The sequence below is a fragment of the Metopolophium dirhodum genome, chromosome 8, assembly GCF_019925205.1.
Source record: "Metopolophium dirhodum isolate CAU chromosome 8, ASM1992520v1, whole genome shotgun sequence".
In the NCBI taxonomy this organism is placed as follows: Eukaryota; Metazoa; Arthropoda; class Insecta; order Hemiptera; family Aphididae; genus Metopolophium; species Metopolophium dirhodum.
In genome coordinates, this window is record NC_083567.1 from 13746898 (window position 1) to 13771393 (window position 24496).

Below are 24496 nucleotides of genomic sequence, written 5' to 3' on the forward strand. Positions count from 1 at the left end.
GGCGACCTGAACCAATTCAATATGTTCTTAATTTCAAATCCCAAATACTTATTTACTTTTCTAATCTAATCTATTTTATAACACAAAACTAAACACATACTTAACAACAAACAATATCATTATCGTTGCAAAAAAAGTCTTAAATATAAAGGGTTCAATACCTAAAGGGTATTCTGTTTCAACTTCTATTTGCTTAAACTATTTTGCAGTAATTTAAAACCCCTTCTTTTAGTACATTAAAAGATTATTATTAAATCTAAAAACATAGATCATGTTAGGCTGATAAAGTATAAACATGAAATTAATCTTGAACACGCAGCTCAACTAACTGCATAGCCTGGAATCGAAATTGAGATTTCTAACAGCTGTGTATTCATTTTTAAGTCCCCTTTCACATTCATTGAGAAAATTATTAAAACACATGAATTTCTAAGAAATGTGATTTTACTCATAATACCTCCAAAGGAAAAAAAATACACTTTAAAAAGGAAAATAACCTATCTGTTAAGCAGTAAAATTAAGAATTTTATGAACGTTATAGTTCAAAAATATATTTTGGACTAAGTCCGAAATTGGGGTTTCAGTTGATTCACCAGTTTAAATTCAATGACATAAATTAATTTAAACGATCAAATTGTAAAGTAAGTAATTCTTTAATTATTAAACATCAGCTGCGTAGTTATAAATTGAAATAAATATGTTATCAATTGATTATTATAATTTATTATTATTGATCAATTAAAATATTAGGTAATTAATCAACTTCTATTTATTACATTTATCTTAAGATTTACTAACTCTGTTTTGTGAAATCCTAAATTATATTTATTGTTTTTAATTTTTTTATTGAAGGACACTCATGACATACTTTTCAGACGCAATAAAATGTATCTTCTCTATTATATTATATATACTCTTAAGATTAACCATGGAAAAAAATAGCGTTTGGGTAAGAACCTACCTTGCTACCTACTTAGGTAGTCAGTAATCACATAATTAATAAAATAAAAGACTTAAAATGTAATTAATAATTATAGTGAAAAATGAAAATTAATCGACATTAATTATAAGTCATATTAGATACGTATATTTAAATTTAGTATTAACAAACATACAATTATTCTTAACATTATGTCGTATATGTATTAACTAAAAAAACTAACAAATAGTATACATGGAATTTTTTCAGATACTTGTTATAAATTTCGGCGTAAATCGAAGTTATAAAGCTCTGTAGTTGTATAAGAAAAAAATAATCAATGAAAGATCAACACGTTACACGTGTCACTAAAAATAAATTAATATGTTAATCATGTAGTCAAGTAGTTTACTGAATAACATGGATATTATTCAAATTAAGAACATATACTTCTATTGGGAGTTTTGGCTACCTAAACTGAAACGTTTTTATTTTATTTTATTGAATAGGTACTATACTAAATATTTAACTGCTGATATTGCATATTGTTAAATAACAAACGGGTTATGACTTATGACTAATTGAAATTTTTAGAAATTAGGTTATATTTTAATAACTATTATCATTTAATGTTTTTGATTACACGATAGTAGGTATTTTAACATTTAGTATCTATTAATAAACAAAAACAGATATCTAAAAAAATCTTCAAAAGTAAAAATGTATTATTATTCAAGACATGACAATTTTATCTATAATGCTGCATTGTATAGTAAAAGCATAATTTTAGTATATAGATATTGAATACGGTTAGGTTAGGTTTGGCATGTACTTTTTTTACACTATACAATACAACATTCTCTTTTATAATTTGAACTATGATGATAAATTAAAGAAAATGTGTCAACAATACTTTTATACAACTTACCCAAACTATTTTGTGAAAAATATAATAACTTTTTTTTACAGTTATATCCAAAGTTCTATATTTTCATAATTTGAATTTTTTCAAGTCGTCGCAAACAGTAGCACACAAAGAACTATAAATTTTAAAAACAAAGGGTAAGCAATAATTTTCTGCACACTTTTACACTTCTATAAATCGACGCCTAAAGTCAATAAGTCCGTCAATAGCCATAAATATCACCATTTCACGGTACTCGGAAAACGAAAATAATATATATTATATATATAACGTGGTATCAAAGCACGCGCAGTATTCGTATACTTTCATTTTGAAAACACTTAGCGAGAAAAACTTTTCAAAACGTAGGGAAGAACCAGATGGGTTTTATCGACTTGGACTAACGTTCAAGGAAAATATATGCGAATTTATAATAACCGATAGGAGTTATTCACCTACAAGAAATAAAACATAAAAAAAAAACAAAGACGAGAGAACAGTTGGGCTGTCACCGAGTGTGGAATATATTGTAATATTATGTGCATTTTTGGAAGACTTCCAAGTAACTGAAAGAATACACATCATCCATATGCCAGTTATGCGTATCCGACAGGATGCAATAGAGAATCGTACGAAATAGCAACGACGAGTATTTTATTTATACTTAAACAAATACATAGTATACTAATTATGTTATTTTTCATAGTACACAAAACAAAACATATTTTGAATTATATATTACCAGTTACAAAAGGAAAATGCAATGTTAGTAAACCAAGGAAAATCTAATTTAGTCTTAATTTTAAAACACCAAATAACATGAGCTTTAGCTATTCTTAATATAAAACTTTGTAATTAGATAGTTACTATAAAACAAACAATAGCTTATAACTTATTGGGAAACTCAATATAAAACCATTTAAGAAGATATAAACTATTAACAATGTAATGAAGTAAGTAATTACTAATAGCCCATTAAAACAATTAATTAGGTACTGTAGATACAATATTATAAAAGGTAGATAAGTGGATGTCGCTCTGCTGTACAGTATGTTACAAGTGGGTCACTGTAATGGATGGTGTTAAATTTGAATTCAATGATATAATATCATTGTATAAGAAAAACGATTCTGAGCGAAAACGGTCCGTCAGCCTATGATATTACCAAGTATATTTGATGATATTATAGTGAATAAAGTAATTTATACATAACCTATTTACGTGGAGCATTGTTTTAAATTTTCAATAATTAGCCATTAAAGTTAAACATTTTATACATTTTTAACTACAAAATAATTAATTAATTATACATTTGATAAATGTTGTCAAAATTTGAAATTTAAAAACTTATAAAAAAAAACTGTGCCCATGTATTTTTAATTTTTTTCATCTGCCTTTGAAACAATAACCTAGGAGCCGTCTATTAAATTTTCAAGCTTTTTTACTCAACAGATAAAATTTTATTGATGTTTATAGAAAAAAAACTAAAAAAATTGAAAACTGACAATGTCCGTAAAAAGCTCAAAAAGAGTCAAAATATTTTCAAAATATTATGGTGTATAGAAAATGCTAATATAAACATTCAGTCAAAATTGCATGTATCTACGGTTCATTTGGTTTAGAGATACACCAAAAACAAAAATTGATTTTGCGTAAAAATGCACATTTTTCACGGCGTATTTAAAAACTACTTGAACATTTTTACTTTTGTCCCCCCAAAGTACCAACTAGATTCACTTTCCTATCAGAAAAGATACTGTTGAAGAAAATCCAAGCACTTTTACTGTCCTAAAACGTGATGACACACAAAAATAAAAAAAAAAAAAAAAAAAAATGAAAAAAAATAAAAAAAAAAACACACACCATTGTAAAATCAATACATTCATCGCTTCGCTCAGAATCTAATGCAAAAAGTAATAGGCACCATATTCCAAATATATACAGATACTATGCATACAAGATGCATACAACAAGATGACGAAAAATAACGAAAACAACTGTTGATACTAAAGTAGTTGGTATAATATTATACTTTAAAGTTTAAACAACATTTTTTAGATACTGAGAGAAGCAAAAGAATGTATTGATTTTACAATGATGTATTTATTCTGAGCTGAGCAATGAATATATTGATTTTACAATGTTGTTTTTTAATTTTTTTTTTGTGCCTGTCATCACCTTTAAGGACAGTAAAAGTGTTTAGATTTTCTTCAACCGTATCTTTTCTGATGGGAAAGTGAATCTAGTTGGTACTTTGGGAGGTCAAAAGTTAAAATTTTCAAGTAGTTTTTAAATACGCCGTGAAAAATGTGCATTTTTACGCAAAATCAATTTTTGTTTTTGGTGTATCTCTAAACCAAATGAACCGTAGATACATGCAATTTTGACTGAATGTTTATAATAGTATTTTCTATACACCGTAACATTTTCAAAATAATTTGACTTATTTTGAGCTATTTACGGACATTTTCAGTTTCCAAATTTTTTAGCTTTTTATTGTATAAATATAAATAAAATTTTAAAAGCTTGAAAATTTAATAGAAGGCTCCTAATATATTGTTTCAAAAATAGATGAAAAATATTAAAAATCCAGTCACAATTTTTTTTTTAAGCATTTAAAGATTAACATATTTCCATCTATACATTTTTGATATTCTGTAATAATTCAAAAACTAATAACCGTAGACACTTGAAATTTCGTTAAATGTTAAAATGACTATTATTTCCATACATTGTTATATTTTCAAACAATTTCGACTCTTTTTGAGCTAATTATAGCCATAAGAAATTTGTAAGTTAGAAATTCATAAAAAAATTTTAAAGCTAAGATTGAAAATTTTAATAGAAGATTTCACATAAGTTTCCTACTTGTACCAAAGAAAAAACTTTGATTAAAAGGAACATTAATTTTCTATGTGTGTTTGAACTTATAATTTTTATGATATTTGATTAGCTGTAAATAATCGAACTCCCATTAATCGATTTTCGATGTTTTGTTGTACTTCCAAAACTGTAGACTTATGCATGGTACAATTTTCAAACTATTTTGACTCGTTTTGAGTTATTTATAGCCATGATAATTTTTTAGTTAGAAATTCATCAAAGTTTTTCTTTTTATAGCTAACATAAGAAATTTTAATAGAAGGTTCCCAACAAGTTTTTCTACCTCTATCAAAAACAAATGTAACCCAGTTTTCCACCTTTTTAATTATTGTAATTTTTGTTTGCTAGGAGTTACTACCAAAAAATATACTCTTACCTTAATTTTAAAATAGCACCATATACCTATATTATATAATGTTATATTAAGAATTTATTGAGTGTGAAAACATGCTTTATTTGCCGTTAGATTCTAAAGCGAGTAGGAAGCTATAGATTTTACAATAACGGATTTTTGTGCTTTCAAAGCGGTAAAAAGCCAAAAAATACCATCAGTCAGTCGACCAGAAATTGAATACACAATGTACAAAAAAAGGTAACTTTTTAGATGCATAATTTTTGATAGATTAAACAAAAAGATCGCAAGAGAAGTGCATCATAAATGAAAATAAACAATAAAAATGTAATAAAATTTAGAACAATTAACCAATGTATAAAATGTGGAAGTAAGAAAGGTAAAAGTTAAATAAATTATTTATTGATATTTGAATTTCTTAAATCATGTAGGTACCTAACTACCTATAATAATCGTAGTGCTTATAATATTTTAATTTGAATAGAAATATTTTACGGTTAATGTGATTTATTAATTTATATTAAAAAATAAGTGTCTGCAAATCCATTTCAACGAATCATAAGGGTGAATATTTTGAAAGTAATTTCATATTATAGTACCCGGTCCCTATGACTACGTGTGTTCAACCGAGTTTCGGGTACCGTAAACTTTCACCCCTTTAATCCTATGACTGCACCCAAGGTTTGCTGCCATTATACGACCTCTATGCAGGCTAGTAATTAATAGACGACATTTCGGACCCCGAGATAAAGTCCCTTTGGTGCGCATTGCAGACGTCGTTGATGTTTTTCCTCCTTTAGTCTTTCCCCCAGAGGGCTCACAAATACAAGACCAAAGTTTGATACACACAATCGAAACTAACTATAGTTATGAGATCTTACACAAAACATTTACTTAGTAAATAATACTAAACATACATAATTAAAATTTACATGTACCAGGTTAGCAATCATTGTTTATGTACATTATTTCAAAACAGTAACTATACTTTAATTAAATACATAACCATTTTCGCAGTAAATAAAATGATATATTCACAACGAAAGTATTTCATTATAATGTACAAGAAAGGAATAATAAATATTTTAGTAACTGAACATAATATTATAACTATGGATAATAAATAAATATAAAAAAAAAATTTAATGTTTTTCACGTGGATAATTTTATAGAAACATCTAAAATATTATGTTATATAATATAATATTAGTTATGGACTATAGACGGTGCATAGTATGGAAAACATAACTACGATTTATAATGGCATAATACGTATACTATTGTATTATTGTATCATGCAGTTTCCACTCAGACGATATTTTCTTCTCTCCAATTTTATGTCGTTTACTCTGATAAACGAGCTTTTTGTTTATACTTTGGTAATAACCTTATCTTTCTGAGCATACCAATGTCATAAAACTTAAATTAACTCATTATATCACCGTAATTTCTAATAATTCTCAACAGCTATATGAGATAAATAAACAAAGGTAAAAAGTTTTGACAAAATATTTGCATTATTAAATTTTCCATTGAAATTTATTTTTGTTAATGAGCGATGGTATTGACTATAATAAAGAAGTTAAATAAGTTTAAAATGTATGATAGTTGAATTGTTTACCACATATATTTTAAACGTCAAACGTATATAATATATATTTCAATATAAAATTGTAATCTAATTTTTTTAATCCATTATACTTAGAATCTTGCACAGGGTCTCACCCATCAGGATAAATGTCAATTCATATTAGGTTTACTATTTGTTCACGTTGTTCGGTGTAACTTAAATGAATAAGCCAATAAGTGTGTAACATTTTACCAGAATGATAGAAATTGACCTAACAAGGTAAATCGCATTACTGTTATTGAAAATCGTTCCCTAGTGGTTAGCAATCAAAACTGAATTGAAACAAACGTGTTTAAGAGAAGAAAAAATACATCTCATAGCCCCTACGTAGTAGGTTACCAGTCTTGAACTATGCGTCTTTTCCCAGAAGCTTTTTATCTAAATTAGTCAAAAGTATAAAATAAAAAATAAATATAGTACACATTACTACCCTTATATTCTTTCTCTCTTTACGCTGCGATTTGTCTAACCACGAAACCCTAAAAAAATAACCACACACACGCACGCACTAAGCACCACCTTCGTTTACAGGATCGAAGCCAGTCATTTGTTCTTCCGTTTTTTATGAGGTCTTGTAGGGGCTTTACGTATGCCCCTAGGGATTCAAGAACTGTCACGTTTATGCAACAAGACAAGTCCTAAATCTAACTTGACGCTACGTAGATATATATACACACTTTTGGGTTATGTCTATTTGTTCTAAAAATTATTTCAACAAAAACATAAAAAAATCTAATATCTAGTCAAGAAAACATTTTTGAAATTAGAAATAATAATTTTTTTTATTTACCTTTATTTTACCTATCACAAACCTACAGTAGACAAATTTATGAACAAATTCAAATGTATTACTAACTTAAATTAATTATTTAAAAATGTTGGTATACTTGTACACTATATTTACCTACCTATGTATATAATTTTAAAAGCAAATGATTTAGACCAACATTTTTAACTATGAAAACACGCTGAACCTATCAAATAGTATATTATAGTTAAATAGTTTCAAAACTAGGCTAGGAAGAAATAAAATTATACAAAATCGTAAAGAGTATAAAATAAAAAAGACGCCAGACGTTAATAAAAGCGTACAGTATATATACTTTGGCAACATTCCAAACTGTTCGTGGAGATTGTTAATCCCCCAGGTGCACAGTATACAGATGATGTCTAAATCTGTACATATGTCGAGTTTTCCAGGACATAATATTTACTCACTAAAATATCCATTTTTATTAAAATGTTGAACCTTTTAAAAATATATTTTCGGAATATTTTTATGAAAGAAAACAAAAATTTAAAGTTTAATAATCGAATTTAACTTTAAAAATAACATACACAAAGTATTGAAAATATTTTTTTAGGTATATAAACAAAATAATAATATAAAAAAAGTTGAGTAGGTAGGTATGTATAGTTCAATAGTTGAAAAGATCAAGATCTGGTTTTAAAAATTTATTGACTGGATAAAATTATTTATTTAATAAATATTATATACATTTTAATAATTGATACCAGCTAATTCAATTAGTATAAGCATTAAATAAAATCAACATCATGCAACTTCACAAAATTTTAATCAAATTATAAAGAATTAAAAATTTGTTATTTTCTAGTTTAGTAGCCAAGCAAAATAAATTACACTAACTTGAAAATAAATGAATATTTTAATGATAAACAACGTAATTTTGTTAAAAATACAAATTTTTCAAAAAATAGAAATGCGCCTACTGGAATTCAGTCACAATCATTTTTATAATCATAAATGTATTAAAAGAAACCTAAGTGAGAATATGCATAAAAGTTAAAAGGATACTCAAGTCAACGAAAACGGTTAAAAGCACTAATGGACGGGAGGTGCAAGAAGCCAAATCGAGATAAATGGTTCCCAAGAGACGAATTGTACAACAAAATAGAGAGACACCAGGTATGATGCGAAATTAAATAAAAAATAAGTCCCTGGTGGTGTTTTCTTATCGCCAGCTCTGAAAGTTGTTTTTGCATAATGTGCAAGGCTATTCATACATATTTTTGTATTCGAATCTATACCCATAAAAAACGATGTGTTTTTATTCATAAAACGACAATGTTCCACCTTAAGATAAATTATGCTGGAATATAAGAAGTATCAAAAACATAATATTATCTACACAAAAAGTCTAAAAAAAAAATATGAAATAAAAAGATATACATTTTAAATATTATGAAATATTTTTGCATTTAAATATGACCAATAGGTTTAATTCGGTCTAAATTAATTTACACGGGAATTCGTAATAAAAATTGTAAAATTGTTTTAACAACAATAATGATAAGGAATTTAATTTGTTATGACGTGTAGGTACTTATGTATGTTACATACTTATGTATGTATAAGAAAAATCTATATTCACACAGAGAGTATGTACTTTATGATTGATAACATACTGAATATTATAAACAAAATTATTTTTCTCTTGATGTTAGCTAACAAATTTAACTTTTATCTAGTCTGAAAATGTAATATAATATATAACCGTAATAATTATGTACAAAACAATGACTAATAAAGTAAATATACCGTAGCACTTACACGAACTACAAAATAACTCTACAAACTTTAAGAGCGTGGATATGTTTAATTAACATGGACGGGTAAGTTATCGTTTTAGTAAAGAGTTAAATGTATTCTGTTAAAACTTATTTTTTGGATAATGAAATAGCTGACTTAAGAAATAAAACACTGGAATAACAAAGCCAGAAAAGTATCAATTTGTAAACAATAATAACATTAATATAATACAAAGGTGATTTTTATGAAAATAACACCTATTTTAAATATGTATATATTTATATAACATAAAACTAGAGTAATATGTTTTTAAATATTTGTGTAACGTATTAAGAGGATGTCAGCGCACTATTTGTTTTCTCTCTTTGACCCCCAAGTGCAACATAGACAAAACGCATTTTCGCAGAATCGTTTTTGCTATGTTTTAAAGTTATCTTAGAGTAAAATCACTCATTACAAAAAAGATAGAGGATAATATTTTAGAGGGAATGACATATCGGTTTTATATTTTATTGTTATTTGACTTTGTATTCGACTTTCAAAATAACAAAAAAGTGTTGTAAATTTAAATTATGTTTAAATCGTTTTGAAACAATATTTAGAGAAATCGATGTCATTCCCTCAAAAATATTATCCTCTATCTTTTTTGTAATGAGTGATTTTACTCTAAGATAACTTAAAAACATAGAAAAAGCGATTCTGCGGAAACGCATTTTGTCTATGTTGCGCGTGGGCTAGAGATAAACAAATAGTGCGCTGACATCCTTTTAATATTTATAGGATGCACAGGACAATAGAATCCCCAATATTATTAAAATAAATAAATGAATACAAAATATCAATTATATCCTATTTTTAAATAACTTAGGATTTTATAACTTTAGATATATAACCAACAAATACTTAAGAGTATAATAGCTTACCAACTATTATAGGAGGATAAATAGAAGTTAATAAACAATATAAGCGTATTAAGGCTGAAAAATAACCATCATCATCGGTCATTCCTAGAAAATTGGAAATCCTTAATACATACCTTTATACAAACACGCGGCGGTGTGGGTAGGCATAATAAAACAAACACGCACAGACAAGGACAAGGGAAAATTACAATTTAACCAGAGACGCACTTGGTTTACCACCCCTGACCTAAGTCTATTGTACAATAGCACTCCGACTACCTACTACATAGTAGTATTCACTTCCCTTGCTGATTTCTAGTAATATTTCAAAAGAAATCCATTCGTCGTAATGAATTTCCCATTTTCTACTGCCAAAATCAATGGTCCCCTTCGTAAGGGCGCGAACAAAATAATGTCCTCGAGAAATTGTTGCTCATCATAGCAGTGACATGTAATAAGCGCAACGCGTACGACTAGTAGGGAAAGTTTTGCAGCTCTCTGTTTTAATGGCTATCTAAGGATACATATCTACAATGGCAGGAACGCGTATCCCGCTGTAAATGACCCTCGGGATATTTACTGTTATCGTTTAAGTCCAATACATTGCATCAAAACTAATCAACAGCTCGAGAAGACCAACAATGGTCATGGCCATTATTACAAGACTATCTATTACGTCTTCCGCGGTTGAACATTACTAATATAATAGAGAAAATTGCAATAAAATAAAATAATGTAAATATATCATGCGTCTTCCCTTTATCGATTGATAAATACAATTATATTTTTGTAATATAGTGTATAAGTGTAAGTTTCCAACCTAAATCATTCAATAGGATTATACAAGTAGAAAAAAGTATAACCCTTCATCAAATACGTGATGGAACGGAAGTTGGAGAGTAATAAAATTCAAACTTAAATGAAATGCCATTTAATATACCATATTATTATCATACACCCTAAGGGTATCTGAATCACCCTTACAAATTCTACCCCCAATGTATTTATTTTTTTGAACGTGACCAAATAAAACTATTTTAATTTTACCACTTGTTTATACGTATGAGGATTGAGGATACTTAAAACAAAACATATAATAATATTGTCGACAAATCTAAAATTAATAATTTATTAATTTCATAGGCACAACTATTTGTAAATGTGACTATAAAATAACAATTTGTGAAAGGATTTTTTGAAAAAAATATAAAACAAGCATTAAAATGCTGTTACGCAGAAAAATATTAAACTAACATTATTTCACTCTCAAAATATTTATAATTGATCAATAGTTGCCCTGTGTACATAAAAGTAATCATATGATATCATAACGATTGTATTTTTAAGACTCAAATGTAACATCACATATTTACTACACATATATAACTACTAATTGTATGTGATTTGCTTGCGAGTTCAATGTGTAGGTACTAGGTAGTAACATATAGAAATAATTTGGTAATTTGATAAATTGATTTCTATGTGAATTATAGCGTACGAGATCATACTGATTAACAACTCTGCAATTGTTAAATGCGAGAACACTGATACATTCCTAAATAAAATAGTTGAAAGATTATCATGGTCATAATCTAAAAATGAGAATGAATTAGGGAGCTTATTAAGTAATAATAACCATAAAATAACATACAGTATTATAATAATATGTGTATATTACTAATGTGTGATGCCTATGATACGCTATTGCGTGACGTATATTTATTATTTTCTCGATGTCGGATGCGCGACTGATACTATCGTAATTTTCATATATGCTCCATTATGTCATTTAAGTAGTACAAACGTTAAATATTATGATTAAATAATACGCCAATAAAATATAAATACGAGTAAATACCTACATTTTCCTAAGCTAAAAATTCCTTTACTTTAAATTGCAAATGAAGTGAGAAAGTTGTTTAACTTGTTTTACTGCATACTATACAATGACAATCGTATTAAAAACTTTTGTCTGTATACGACAATTCCATTACATACTATATATATTATATACCTACTGGACAATTCGTTTATCAAATAACTTATCCATTACACAACAGTGAAGTTTTAAACTACGTTTAGCCAATAGTCGTAAAAGGGAAATAAGAGTTGGTAGGTACTGTGATGATACGCTACATATATTTGAATGATAGTTATAAAAAGTTTTTAATTTTTAAGAAAATATATTGAAAACTAGTTTAGTTACCATAAATAGTGTCCCATGACAAGTAACTAAATTTTAAGGATATTTATTTTGATAAATTATTGATAGATTATATTGTGTTCTACAAAACTACTAGCTAGGTACCTATACCTGTGTTTTTAACACATAATAATGTTCACATTATAATTATAAAACTATAACTCATATAACATATATATTCAGTGTATATACTGCAGTATATACATAGTATATACACATATAAGTGCGTATATATAGTATAGTTCAATTTAATTAAACACCAAATATCTTGAAATTATATTACCTACTTATATATTTATAAATTAACGTTTAAGTACATAAAAAATATTATTTAAAAGTCTAAAATATATTCACACGAAACTTTTTTCTTAAAATATTAATATTTTTTTTTAATGATGTCAAAAATATTCAGAGGTTTACAGCCTTGATCAAGGCGAGGAAATATACACTGACGTTTTACATCCATCAAAAAATAAATAAATAAATAACTGACTAAAACCTACACAACATAAGGATTATGTAACATGATTGATGCTGTACCGCTCGAAGGTAAAAAAAATCGTCCATTATTAAGGAAGAAAAACGATATCTTCATTCATCCACGCCAATAAAATATGAACCAGCCAGACCAATTCAAATTTAACAATAAATTAGATTAAATTGTATTTATTAGTTATACAAGCTGTTTGATAAGAGTATAATACACATGTAATAGGTAAGTGGGAAATCGTTTTTTGTTTGTTTTAGTTTTTATGCTTTATAAACTTTTCTTCGTTCTTGGCAGCCATAACAAGATCGAAGAAGGTCCCTTTACCACGATGGTCTCAAGAGAATATCGAAATGGTTAAAACCTTCTACATACATTTCACGTTTTTTCGATATAAGACACGGAGAAAATCCTCTTTGTGGAAGATGAATACAAAAATAAATAATAGCCAGAGACGTTTTATGACTTAAACCATAAATTTGTCGATCTGTCCTACCGACTGACTATAGGATCGTTTACGCTTTCATTTTCAATTATCTTTTCCTCTATATTAGTTTAACTTACCTCGTATTTACTGACGTGTTTGACAGTATCACCATTCTGCATCAATGACGGATCGATGTACCACCGCAACTCATCCACTTGATGCCGCCATTCGTCCTCGCTGTTTTCTGCTGCCGAACTGCTCCACGACGACCGAACCGACGTAGATGAACAATCAGACAAACCACACAGTGGATCAGCCTCCATATCTCCAAGATTTAACTACCGTAGTCGGAGATAATAATTTTGAGCATCTATAACAACAAATTATAGTTAAAATAATATTAACTGAAAATAGAAGGATAAAATACTAAAAAAAAAACGGGAAGTCACTCTACTGTATATAGTATAATAGTTACGAGTGCAATCGACATTAAAAAGGTTACTGTATTGAATGTGTTAAATTTGAATATAGTAGTAAATCTTTGTATACCAAATGAAAAACAAGTCTTAGCAGAGATGGTGTTTATATTTGAGGATATTTTATAATTATATCTATGAGTAATTTAAAATTAGAAATATCCGAAAAAAAATATCGTAAGATAATATATATTGAAATCAATAATGGAATTAGTACCTGCCCTACTATGGCAATGCAAGTTGGCACGGACATACAAAACTAGAAAATAAAGTATTCTATTTAACTACAGCCTGCATGAATAGCAATAATCACTATTAATATAAATATCTACATCATATATCTTAAATGAATAGGCAAGTGTTATTTAATAGATAATTTATGATAAAACAATTATTAATTTCTGAATATTCTAATACAACAATAGGTATTACTACAATATTACCGAACTTCAAAATATAGTACATTGTGTACAATATTTTAATAATATTACTTATTTAAAAACAAAACGATATTTACTAACAAATTACTATAAGTATAATATTCCATTTATCTGCATAATGTAGTTAAATATTATGACTAGCTGTACTTAAATAAATCATGTAAAATGAATTTAGAATCCCCTCCATCATATACAGGACAGACTTGCAAACGGAGGGTCTTGAATTCGAGAGACGAAAAGAGGGAACGACATTAGGGTAGTTTGACAATGAAAAATGTCGCGGTTTCGGTGAAAATTAACCAACTCTACCAGTAACTACATTACACCAAAGTAAGCCATAGATCAATGGGACATTGATTGGGAAATGACAAATACGCCCTCCTATATATTTGGTTAAATTCTCATCGTTGAGTATAACATTGGAAAGGTCGATACAACCTACAATTGGACAAAAACGGAGTAGAATAATAATGAGGTGACGAATAATATGTAAACGTATAAAAGTAGGGACAGTAATCATTTGGAGACAGTTATTATTTTAATTCGTAACAAATATTTCATGTGTATATATTTAATATAATTGTATTTGTTATATATAAAATGTCAAACTTAGCAATTTATCAACACAAATAAAAGGAAATTTAATTGTAAATAATTACAAAACATTTTAAATTTAATGTGATAGATACCTATACAGATGTATAGTTTTTACTTTTGTATGTAAGTTTTCATTTTCTAATTTACTATAGTAAATATTATTTATTACCAAAAAATATTTAATTATTATTCCGGTTATTATAATATTATAATATTACATAATAAATAATATAAATTAATAGAGGTATATTTGAAATTTTTTGAAATGTGAATATGATAAAATAGATAAATAATTTAAAAACCTCAACATTAGAAATAAATTGTATACAAGCTTATCAAATACTAAATTATTAATTTTTAAATACTCATATAACTACATATAAAAACATATAAAAATAATAAATATCAGCAGTCAGTATAGACGTGTAGATACGGAAAGTAGGTATACGGTGTGCTTCACGAAGATTATACTTAGGTTTTTTCTATACAGCTGACATGTAAGAAAATTTACATTACTTCTTCCACGACTTCTTCTTACTAATTTAAAACAGTCAGATCATAAAACCAATATTAACTCACCAATTTGAACTAGTTATCACTCGTAGGTTAATATAGACTTAAGTCACAAATAAATTTCTAACAAAAATAAGATGATACAAATCACATTTTTACCCATCGTAACTTTAAGTAAATAAATTGTCGAGTAAATTATAGATAAGGTACAAGCTAGTAGTGATGAAAAAGTATAATTACATTGTGTAATGGCATGTATCTAATTACATGTACCTAATACAAAATATATAAAGCTATATCTCTTAAAACCAGTAGTTAAATATAATGCATTTGCATGTTTTACATACGGTAACACACAAAAAACTTCAACTTTAAACATTATTCTGTTACTTACGACACTTCCGTATAAAACCAAAATGTTGATTAAACTGGAACTAACTCTCCATACATCTTATTGATAATAACTACTAGGATAAGAATGCATACACTACGATAATGGCCAATTATTTAATGTTCACTCTACATAATATATTTATATATCTCCCTCTCAGTGCTAATTTTGTTCATAGCATATTAGTATATTACTAACTAAAAGACTATTTTAATACCAGTTTTATCATTTTAATAGATAAATTAAGCTGAGGTAATAAATTTAACTCAAGCATTTATAATAAAACGTATAATGTAAGAATGTCAAATAAAATTATGATCAATATTCAAAATATTTATAAGTAACTATATAAGTATAAAAAGAAAATAGAATAATCCATATAAACATTTTATCGAGATTAAAAATAAATGGTTAATACCGAGGTTAATACCTACTATACGTACAAATACGTATATTAATGTAGGTATGTATACCTACATCAAATTTTAAAAATAATTACTAATGATTGTATACATTAAAAAGTAGGAACATAGCTGCAGCCAGTTACTCGGTCATTCGTCACTCACTATTGTGAGCTTATTCACTATATAGTGTTGTATTATTTTTATAAGCTTATTATATAGAATGATGGTAAATATAAATTAAATTATTCAAAACGATTATTTTGTTCTTACGATATCTCATAAAAATAAGATATGGATAAAAATGTTTAAAGTGATATAAAATTTAAATATTGTTATAGAAGTACCTATATATAAGACCTTCTAATAAATACAATACAAATTACTTTGTATTACAAATACAGGAATTAATGTCTAAAAAAAACGACAAAATATTACTAATTCTATTAAATCAGATCTAAACCCGTTGTGTAATGAAAAATACAATAAGTATTTCACTAAAATAATACATTTTTCCCTAATTCATTTTAATCGACTATCACAAAAAAATTGTCAGAACCTAATTATTTTTATTTTTTAATTACAAGCCACATAATATTATAAGACTAGCATTACGGTAGGTACAGTCAGTTCTATAAAAAATATAAGTTGTTTCAAATTTCAAATATATTTTTATTAAATACTGTTTCAAAATTTAAAGTTGAAACAATACAATAAAAAAGTGTTGTACATGCTTATATATTTGTATGCTTGATATCAATTAGTATGCCTAATAACAAAATAATCTGTTTTTATAGGTAACCATGTTTATTGTGTTAATATCAACCAAAGTATAAAGAGTATAATTTAAAAATATATTTTTACGACTTTTAAATGTTTGTGTTGAAGAAAAATTAAACAATTTGTCAAAAACGTGTACTTAACTCAATACAGCATAAAATAAAGTAGCAGGTGCCTCAATGGTTATCAAAATATTTAAATAAAATATACTTATATAGTGTATACTTTAATTATTATTTTAATTCTAAAAGTGGCTTATTTAATAGTCAATTAATAACTATAAACAAAATCCAATGAGCTGTATGATTTCAAAGCTAATATTTATAGGTTCTAGTCCAATCAAGTAGGTACATCGTTAAATTCACAATACATTCTACAAAGTTTTGTACAAACTAATTATCTTGTCACCAAAATCGATAAAATGCTATACCAAAAATTAATTTCGACAAACCCATGGCGGCGAGGGGATGAGCAAGAGAGAACGTGCATTCAGTGCATCAGCGGCTTTATAGTAATGAGAAAAGGTAGGCTACACGAACCGTTGTGCTTTTCAAGCCAAAGTGTGTGTGTGTGTAGGGACCGTGGGGTTATAACTGCCGAAATATCCGGAATCTCGACCAGGGCGACGGCAACGGCAGCGGTGGTCACATAAAAGATATGGGGAGGAGGGGGTCACGTCCGTATCGTCCTCGCTGGTTTAATATTCATGAGAGTTTTCTGCCGTTTTATCGCCCTCTTAGTGCAAATATTCGTCGCCTAAACACACACGTAATAATAATAACACAGCACAACCGTCATAAAAAGCTCTAACCACCTGGAACGATATTGCACGTTTGTGTTTGACGTATATAATATTATATACAAATGTACGTGCGTATATATATTTAGGCACTATAAGTATTTTATATTTTAAAAAAAATATACAGGCGGGCGTACGGCGACTTAACGCTTTAGAGAAAAATGTTAGCTTCCTTTTATGTGTATTGCGCTAATCTTACAACTGACGTCTGACAGAAGTAATTTAATTTAATTTGACTACTACGTCTAGAAATCAGAAAACATTGGTCCCTTCGGTTATTATGTAAGTTCTATGATAAACATATGTCTGTATATATAATATAATATTCTACGTGGTAAAAACTTTAAAAATGTTTATTATATTCTATACAAAAGGATTAAAAATACACCAACTTTCATAATATTATATGTACCTATAATACTCCTAGATATTTCCGATTATGTTGTAATCTAATGTCAGAAATTTGATGCAAAATATTTTTTTAAAAAAACACGACAGTTAAATGTATTACTTATCATTCAAAAACAGAAAATTTACAATATCTGTTTTAACAACGATGGATCAATAAAAATAATATTCTCCTATCCGTCCTTCTCGTTCAATCACCACTAACATAATATATTCGTGAATAATGATTTATTAATCACTAAAATAAACATTATACCGCAGAAACTATATTATATGAATATATAATTAACTAGAGGAATATTGTTATATTTCAATTGTTAAAATTGTTTAAAAAATAACTTTATTTAAAGCTAAATGTATTGATGTACGCCTAAACCTCAATATTTTAATTTTGATTTAACAACCGACATGAAAACTTATTTAATATATACTTATACTTAGGTACTGTTTCCATGATAATATATTATAATTACTAAACAATTAATCAAAGCTGCAAGATCTTAAACATAATTTAAAATTTATATTTTGATAGTCGTAAAATGTCATCAAGAGATTAAAAATGTCTTCAATTAAGTTAAAAATAATTACTAGGTACCTACTAATTTATTCTTAACAATAAATGCTGGCCAAAAGTCCAAGATTTACCTACCTAGAACATCCTATTTTTTCTTAATTTATGTAATTTAATATTTATTATGGTAGGCAATAACTAGTAAACATATACGTGTTATGTTAACGGATATAGGTACGTATTTATAATATAATCATAGAAATAAAACTTTAAATTCAAACTCTAGAATAAAACTAGAACTCTTCCAAGAACCAACAATATCTTAAATCCCTATGCACATTGTTAAATTATGAGAATAATTTTAGATGTCAAAAATTTCACGTTAATGTTATGTATATTAAAATTAATTATATTGCTTAAATAGCAATCTAAATAAGTCAATATACACTTAAAGAAAGTTTAGCTTAAATTATTCATACATATTGCATATACCATATAAACATGGTGATTAGGAACAAACACTCATTAGGTATTTGAAAAGTGTTGGCATTTTTTAAAAATGTTTGTTTTTTGAAACTTAAAGACACATGCCAATCTAAAAATCTAAGATTATAGATGTATGAAGGGTAGGGAGAGTACCTACTCTATGAAATGGATGGTACACCAATCTAAACCTAAATGCTTTTCAATAAAATGAAAACTATCCGACCAATATTTAATATTATTTAAATCCATATTTTTAGTCAAGTATTCTCCTTTACACGATACAATTAAAAATATAGGTACCTATATAGCAGTTTAAAATCTAAGATGTATATTGTATATATTATATATATGTAGTGTTAAAACAAACAAAATAAGGACAATACAACAACAAATTGCGTATACATAGAAAAAACCTCATGCTCTTCAAACAATGAATGTTAAAATAATAATCATGTGTAATATTTATAATATCATATTTCTATGTATAGATATTTTTTTTATATCTATGCCAATGGTTAGAAATAAGTATATTAATTCAAAACATTGATTTGAATCTATAATAATAATCCACTAAGCTTTGTATAGTGCGATGCTCTAATAATTATTGACGTGATATTCAGAAACATCTTTAATATAATTTATATTGTATAGTGCATGGGTCAAAATTGGAATAAGGCAAATGACAATTTATCCGTAGTAAGTGTAATTTACCCCATAACAAAACAACAAAATCAAGCCAAAAACCTTATAAATGTGTACGCCACTGCATTGCTAGACGTAAACATATATATGACCTTTAACCCATTGGCCATTACGAATAAGCTCATTTAAACAGGAATTCCAAATTACCGAAACTAAGACAAAATTATACACACGTAACTAAGGATTTAAGTAAATCCAAACCACGGATTCGGCATTAAAATAAATCACCCAAAGCTTAATAGGTAATTGTAATGCTAATAGAGGGTATTTGTGTATATCCTACTATAGTCCTATGTAAAATATTAGAGCTACGACCTCAATTTTACATAAACAAAAATATCAAATTAAATTCAATCAAATTATACCGAATTGTATTTAGAGTTAGGTATATAGTATAAGATTCAGAGGGAAAAATGTTAACATATTTTATATTAATTTAAAAAGTAATTATCAATTATATTCTATAATAATACACCGGGTACTAATAGGTATAATATAAAAAATTACATTTATCGACAAATAAAATGATTTCTTATATAACATTTAAAATTATGTTGGGCAAATATACATAATATATGATGACGTGTTATTAAGAAACAAGTACACATTTATTATTTCACAGCCTACTAACATGTCACACTTATTACGACTTACCACACTTGTACTGCATAAATATTTTTTCAAGATGGAAATATTACAACTAAATGTTGTACAAGAAATATACTGAACGAAATCATTATTTATTTCATTAAGTCATTATATTCTACTCGAATAATATTCGTGATAATAATTTGTATGCCCTGCCCATTAACTTTAAAATATCTCAAGAGCATTATTAATTACAATTTACAATTCGTGTTACTGTGGGTAGTCAATAAAAAACGAATTCGTGACAAAACAAAATTGAACGTAGGCCAATTAAATGTATAGAATTACTCTTTTTAATTACTCATCTTCAAACACATCTATCATTATAGTTGCATATAAAATTCAAATTCAAACTACAGATATTTTGAAATAGGTACCTGTTATTTATGAAAATATCCTCGTAAAAACGAAAGAATTAATTATTAAATATAAATGCAAAAAATGAAAGACTAAAATAAAATAACGGTTAAAATTAAGACTGTATAATATAATAATTATTAATTGCCAAATGTATCTTAAATGTGTGATAAATGAAAATAATATTAATATTATGAAATATGATAGTATTTACATAAATTATTTAAGTCTTTTTCATATCAAAGAATAAGAATGTTAAACTGAATGTATGGATATAATATTACAGTAGCATATTTTAAGAGACAAAGGAGGCAATTGCACTAGCTAGGGAGCAACATTTTAGGAATGACTAATTTTAACAACAACAATATTTGAACTATTGTGTAATATAATGGAATATTTGTATAATATATGGGAGTATACATCTTACCCCGAGGTGCTAATAACTTTTAAATGCACCACTAATTAATAATACATTAAAAATAAAGACAAGTCCAAGTAAATATTTAATTTATTTTTACCAAATAAAAAGTAAAATGTATCACGAGATAAATTGCCACTAGAATCAAATAAACTTGACATTTATTATAAGAACAGATTGTAAATATTTAATTTAGTAATTGTAATTTAAATATATAGTCACATAATATTCCCTCAGTCCATAATTAACAATTCAAAAAATTGAAACAAAAAAAGGTGGGCAAGTAGGTAACCACTCTGCAGTACAGTTGGAGTCAAGTGTACCTCGTCATTGAATAAGTCACCATAATTGATGAGTTAATTTTGAATTCAATGGTAAATCATTACCTAGATACAAGAAAAAAATTATTCAAAACGGAGACGGTTGTCAAAGCCTTATTTCAAAAAAAAATTTAAAAAATACCTATGTTAGGTATTATAGTAAAATACAAAACAATTTTAAAAAAAATGCTAACATTTTAAGCTATATGTTTATAATATGTTTTCAATAAACTTAATAAGTTATTTAAAATATTAATTAGTTTCTATTTAACTATTCAACTTTGTGTTAATTGTTTGATAGAAACCAATTTTTTCATGACGATGTTATACTAGTATAATTACCTCGATAATTACAAAAAAAAAACATTAATCAAATATTGGAATTGTTCTACGTGAGGGCCGAGGCCTTACCTATAATATGTAGAATTTATCAAAAAAACCTTTATTTCAATTGCATATACGAGATACATTGTGCATTAATAGTAAAAAAAAATAAAATATCACAAAACTGAATGTAAAATAACTCGTTTTACTGTTCAATAATGTATCGCCAATAATATTAAAGCCTAGCAATAAAATATTATTTTTAATTACGAAAAACACATATCATGCTTATATTTATGTATTTTGAAGTTTGGTAAACAATTATTATAAATTATAATTAACGGACATCGGTTATTAGCTAAGAATTATAGTATTTCAATGATTCTTTTCTTTTCTTTAGTCTATAATCCCTTTTTCGAGTAGTTACCTACCCATAGTGCTCTAACAATTGATGTAACCTTATTTATAGAGTGGAAATTTAATATATTTGGTACTTTACTATAGAGGTAATTTTTTGATATTCCTTCTCTTATAAGTTTATTAAAGTGTAAAGGAAACTACCGAAAAATGAGAGAAAAAAAGTCGGACATCTACTTTTAACGAAATCAATTTAGGTTACTTTGTGTTATTTTAATAAATAATACTTCTTGATGCGAAAAATCATAAATTTACAAAAAATAATACCTTGCGTTGAGGTGATCGACGAGAAACTTCTCGTATTTGGTCACTCGCCAACACCAAAAGTCTCTGTATCCTAGATATAATAAATTATATTCCGACCCAGCTCTTTTTTAACTAACAGTAAACAATTAACTTAATAAAAAAAATTTTTTTTGGGTAGGTATATTAGAATGTTCTACCGACAAGTAACAAAATGGTTTATAGAAGTTTTATTCATTCTTTAGTTTAATAAAAACAGTCACGCACTAGGAATAAATTAAAACAATAAACAAATCAGAAAATGTATCTTTGTTTTAATATAAATGTTATTTTTACCATTCTGCAAATATTTCAATAAGTATTTTATTAAAAACAATGATTAATAACTCAATCAGTGTTTAACACCAGACTTTCTTAATTATATACTTCGGTTCCCTATAGTCGGGCATAAATAAAAATGTTTTAGACCGGGGAAAACTTTCAAAGTGCATAATTTAAAATTAATTTGTAAAACCCAGATTAAAATCATATTAATCTTAAAATCTTAATCTTATATGTAAAAAGTTACGAATTATACGTGTGATTTACATATTATTGTCTAATCTACTGGTAGGTAGTAAGAATAAACAATGAATAAAAATAACATGAACATAAATATAATACATCATAATTAAGATAGAAAAAAAATCAGTTGATAAAATACATTACGTTACGAATAGGTTAGGGCGTTAGAATGCATGGATTTACAAAATATTATAAAATAAAATGAGATTTGATTCTTTATGGCTGGTTTGTGTTTAATATTCAAACGTTTCTAGTCTTTTAGAACGATAGCTTTTAACGAACAGCATAAAACATTTATACATAGACTGAAGGGTTCGTGATAGCGATTGGCTTGGGGCCAAAATAAGGAAATAGTCCCGTATTTAAGCTTCTAGAATAAGGGTTATACTAGGTGAATTATTTATAGGGAATCGTCAGTAAGTTCAAACGATAGTGGTGTTGCACGGAAAAACATTTAGGAAAAGAGCATTATTTAATGACATTTTAATGGCCATAATGGTAAAATATAAAAAAAAATCGAGGCAACTTCGTGATCGCGATATTTATATTTGAATTGTATAAGTATATCTACTTTCATCTTTATGTAAGTACTAACATATAGTAACTATATACCTATAATATAAGAGATACGAATAGAGTTTATTTATTTTCTATGTTACTCTAACTATATTAAGTTTTGATATAAACCTGCTTAGTTTTTAATATGTACAAACATAACTACCTATATAAACAAAAAAAATAAATCAATAAATAAAATATAATTACTCAATATATTATTATGGAAAACCAAATAACTTAATCGGAGAACGAGTCGATGAATTTGTTTCTACAGTACTTTCAGCAGTTCTACCTATCATGAAGTGTGTAATAAGAATGTATATCGTCATGAATTGGCCCGCAATGGGTGTGTTAAATTTTAATTAAATATAATAAATCATTGAATAGAAAAAAGATTTTGAAGTCTGAACCAAAAAGATAATCAAGAAACTTCTAACTCTAAACTCTTTTAAGAAAACTATGCCTACTTACATATTTTCGATGATTTTAAATTTCTGTAAAAACAACTTATGAAAAACTTCTTATCACACACTCAAGCACAGAATTAAAAATGTTATCAAACCTAAACTGAAAATAAAACTAAACAAATTCAAACATTATAAATACCTTGATAAATACCTACCTTTATATGAATCTGAATATTTTAATAATAACTTAGTGTAAGTATAGTAAATTGTAATACGTGACTACGTATTTAATATTTTTAAATCACTGTAAGAATATATGTTGAGGAACACTGTAGGTATTAAACTTTCAAAGTGACAATAAGTAGACTATGGTTTCAAGAAGAAACCAATTACCTGCTTGATTGTCTTAACTCCACTTTTGATGAGAAAAAGTGACCAGGAATGTCATACTGGCATCACCGTCGTGAAAATCATA

The 24496-nt window shown here is 26.7% G+C and overlaps 1 protein-coding gene across 2 annotated transcripts in view; it reads right to left on the reverse strand.

The window, feature by feature from the left end:
* The window catches only part of LOC132949999 (uncharacterized protein CG43867), a 94981-nt gene that overhangs the window by 62641 nt on the left and 7844 nt on the right, over nt 1-24496 (reverse strand). For both annotated transcript variants that reach the window (XM_061021167.1, XM_061021162.1), the window contains exon 2: nt 13396-13628. In XM_061021167.1, coding sequence (XP_060877150.1) covers nt 13396-13581 — 186 coding nt within the window. In that variant the 5' untranslated portion in view covers nt 13582-13628. The remainder of the gene's footprint in view (nt 1-13395; nt 13629-24496) is intronic.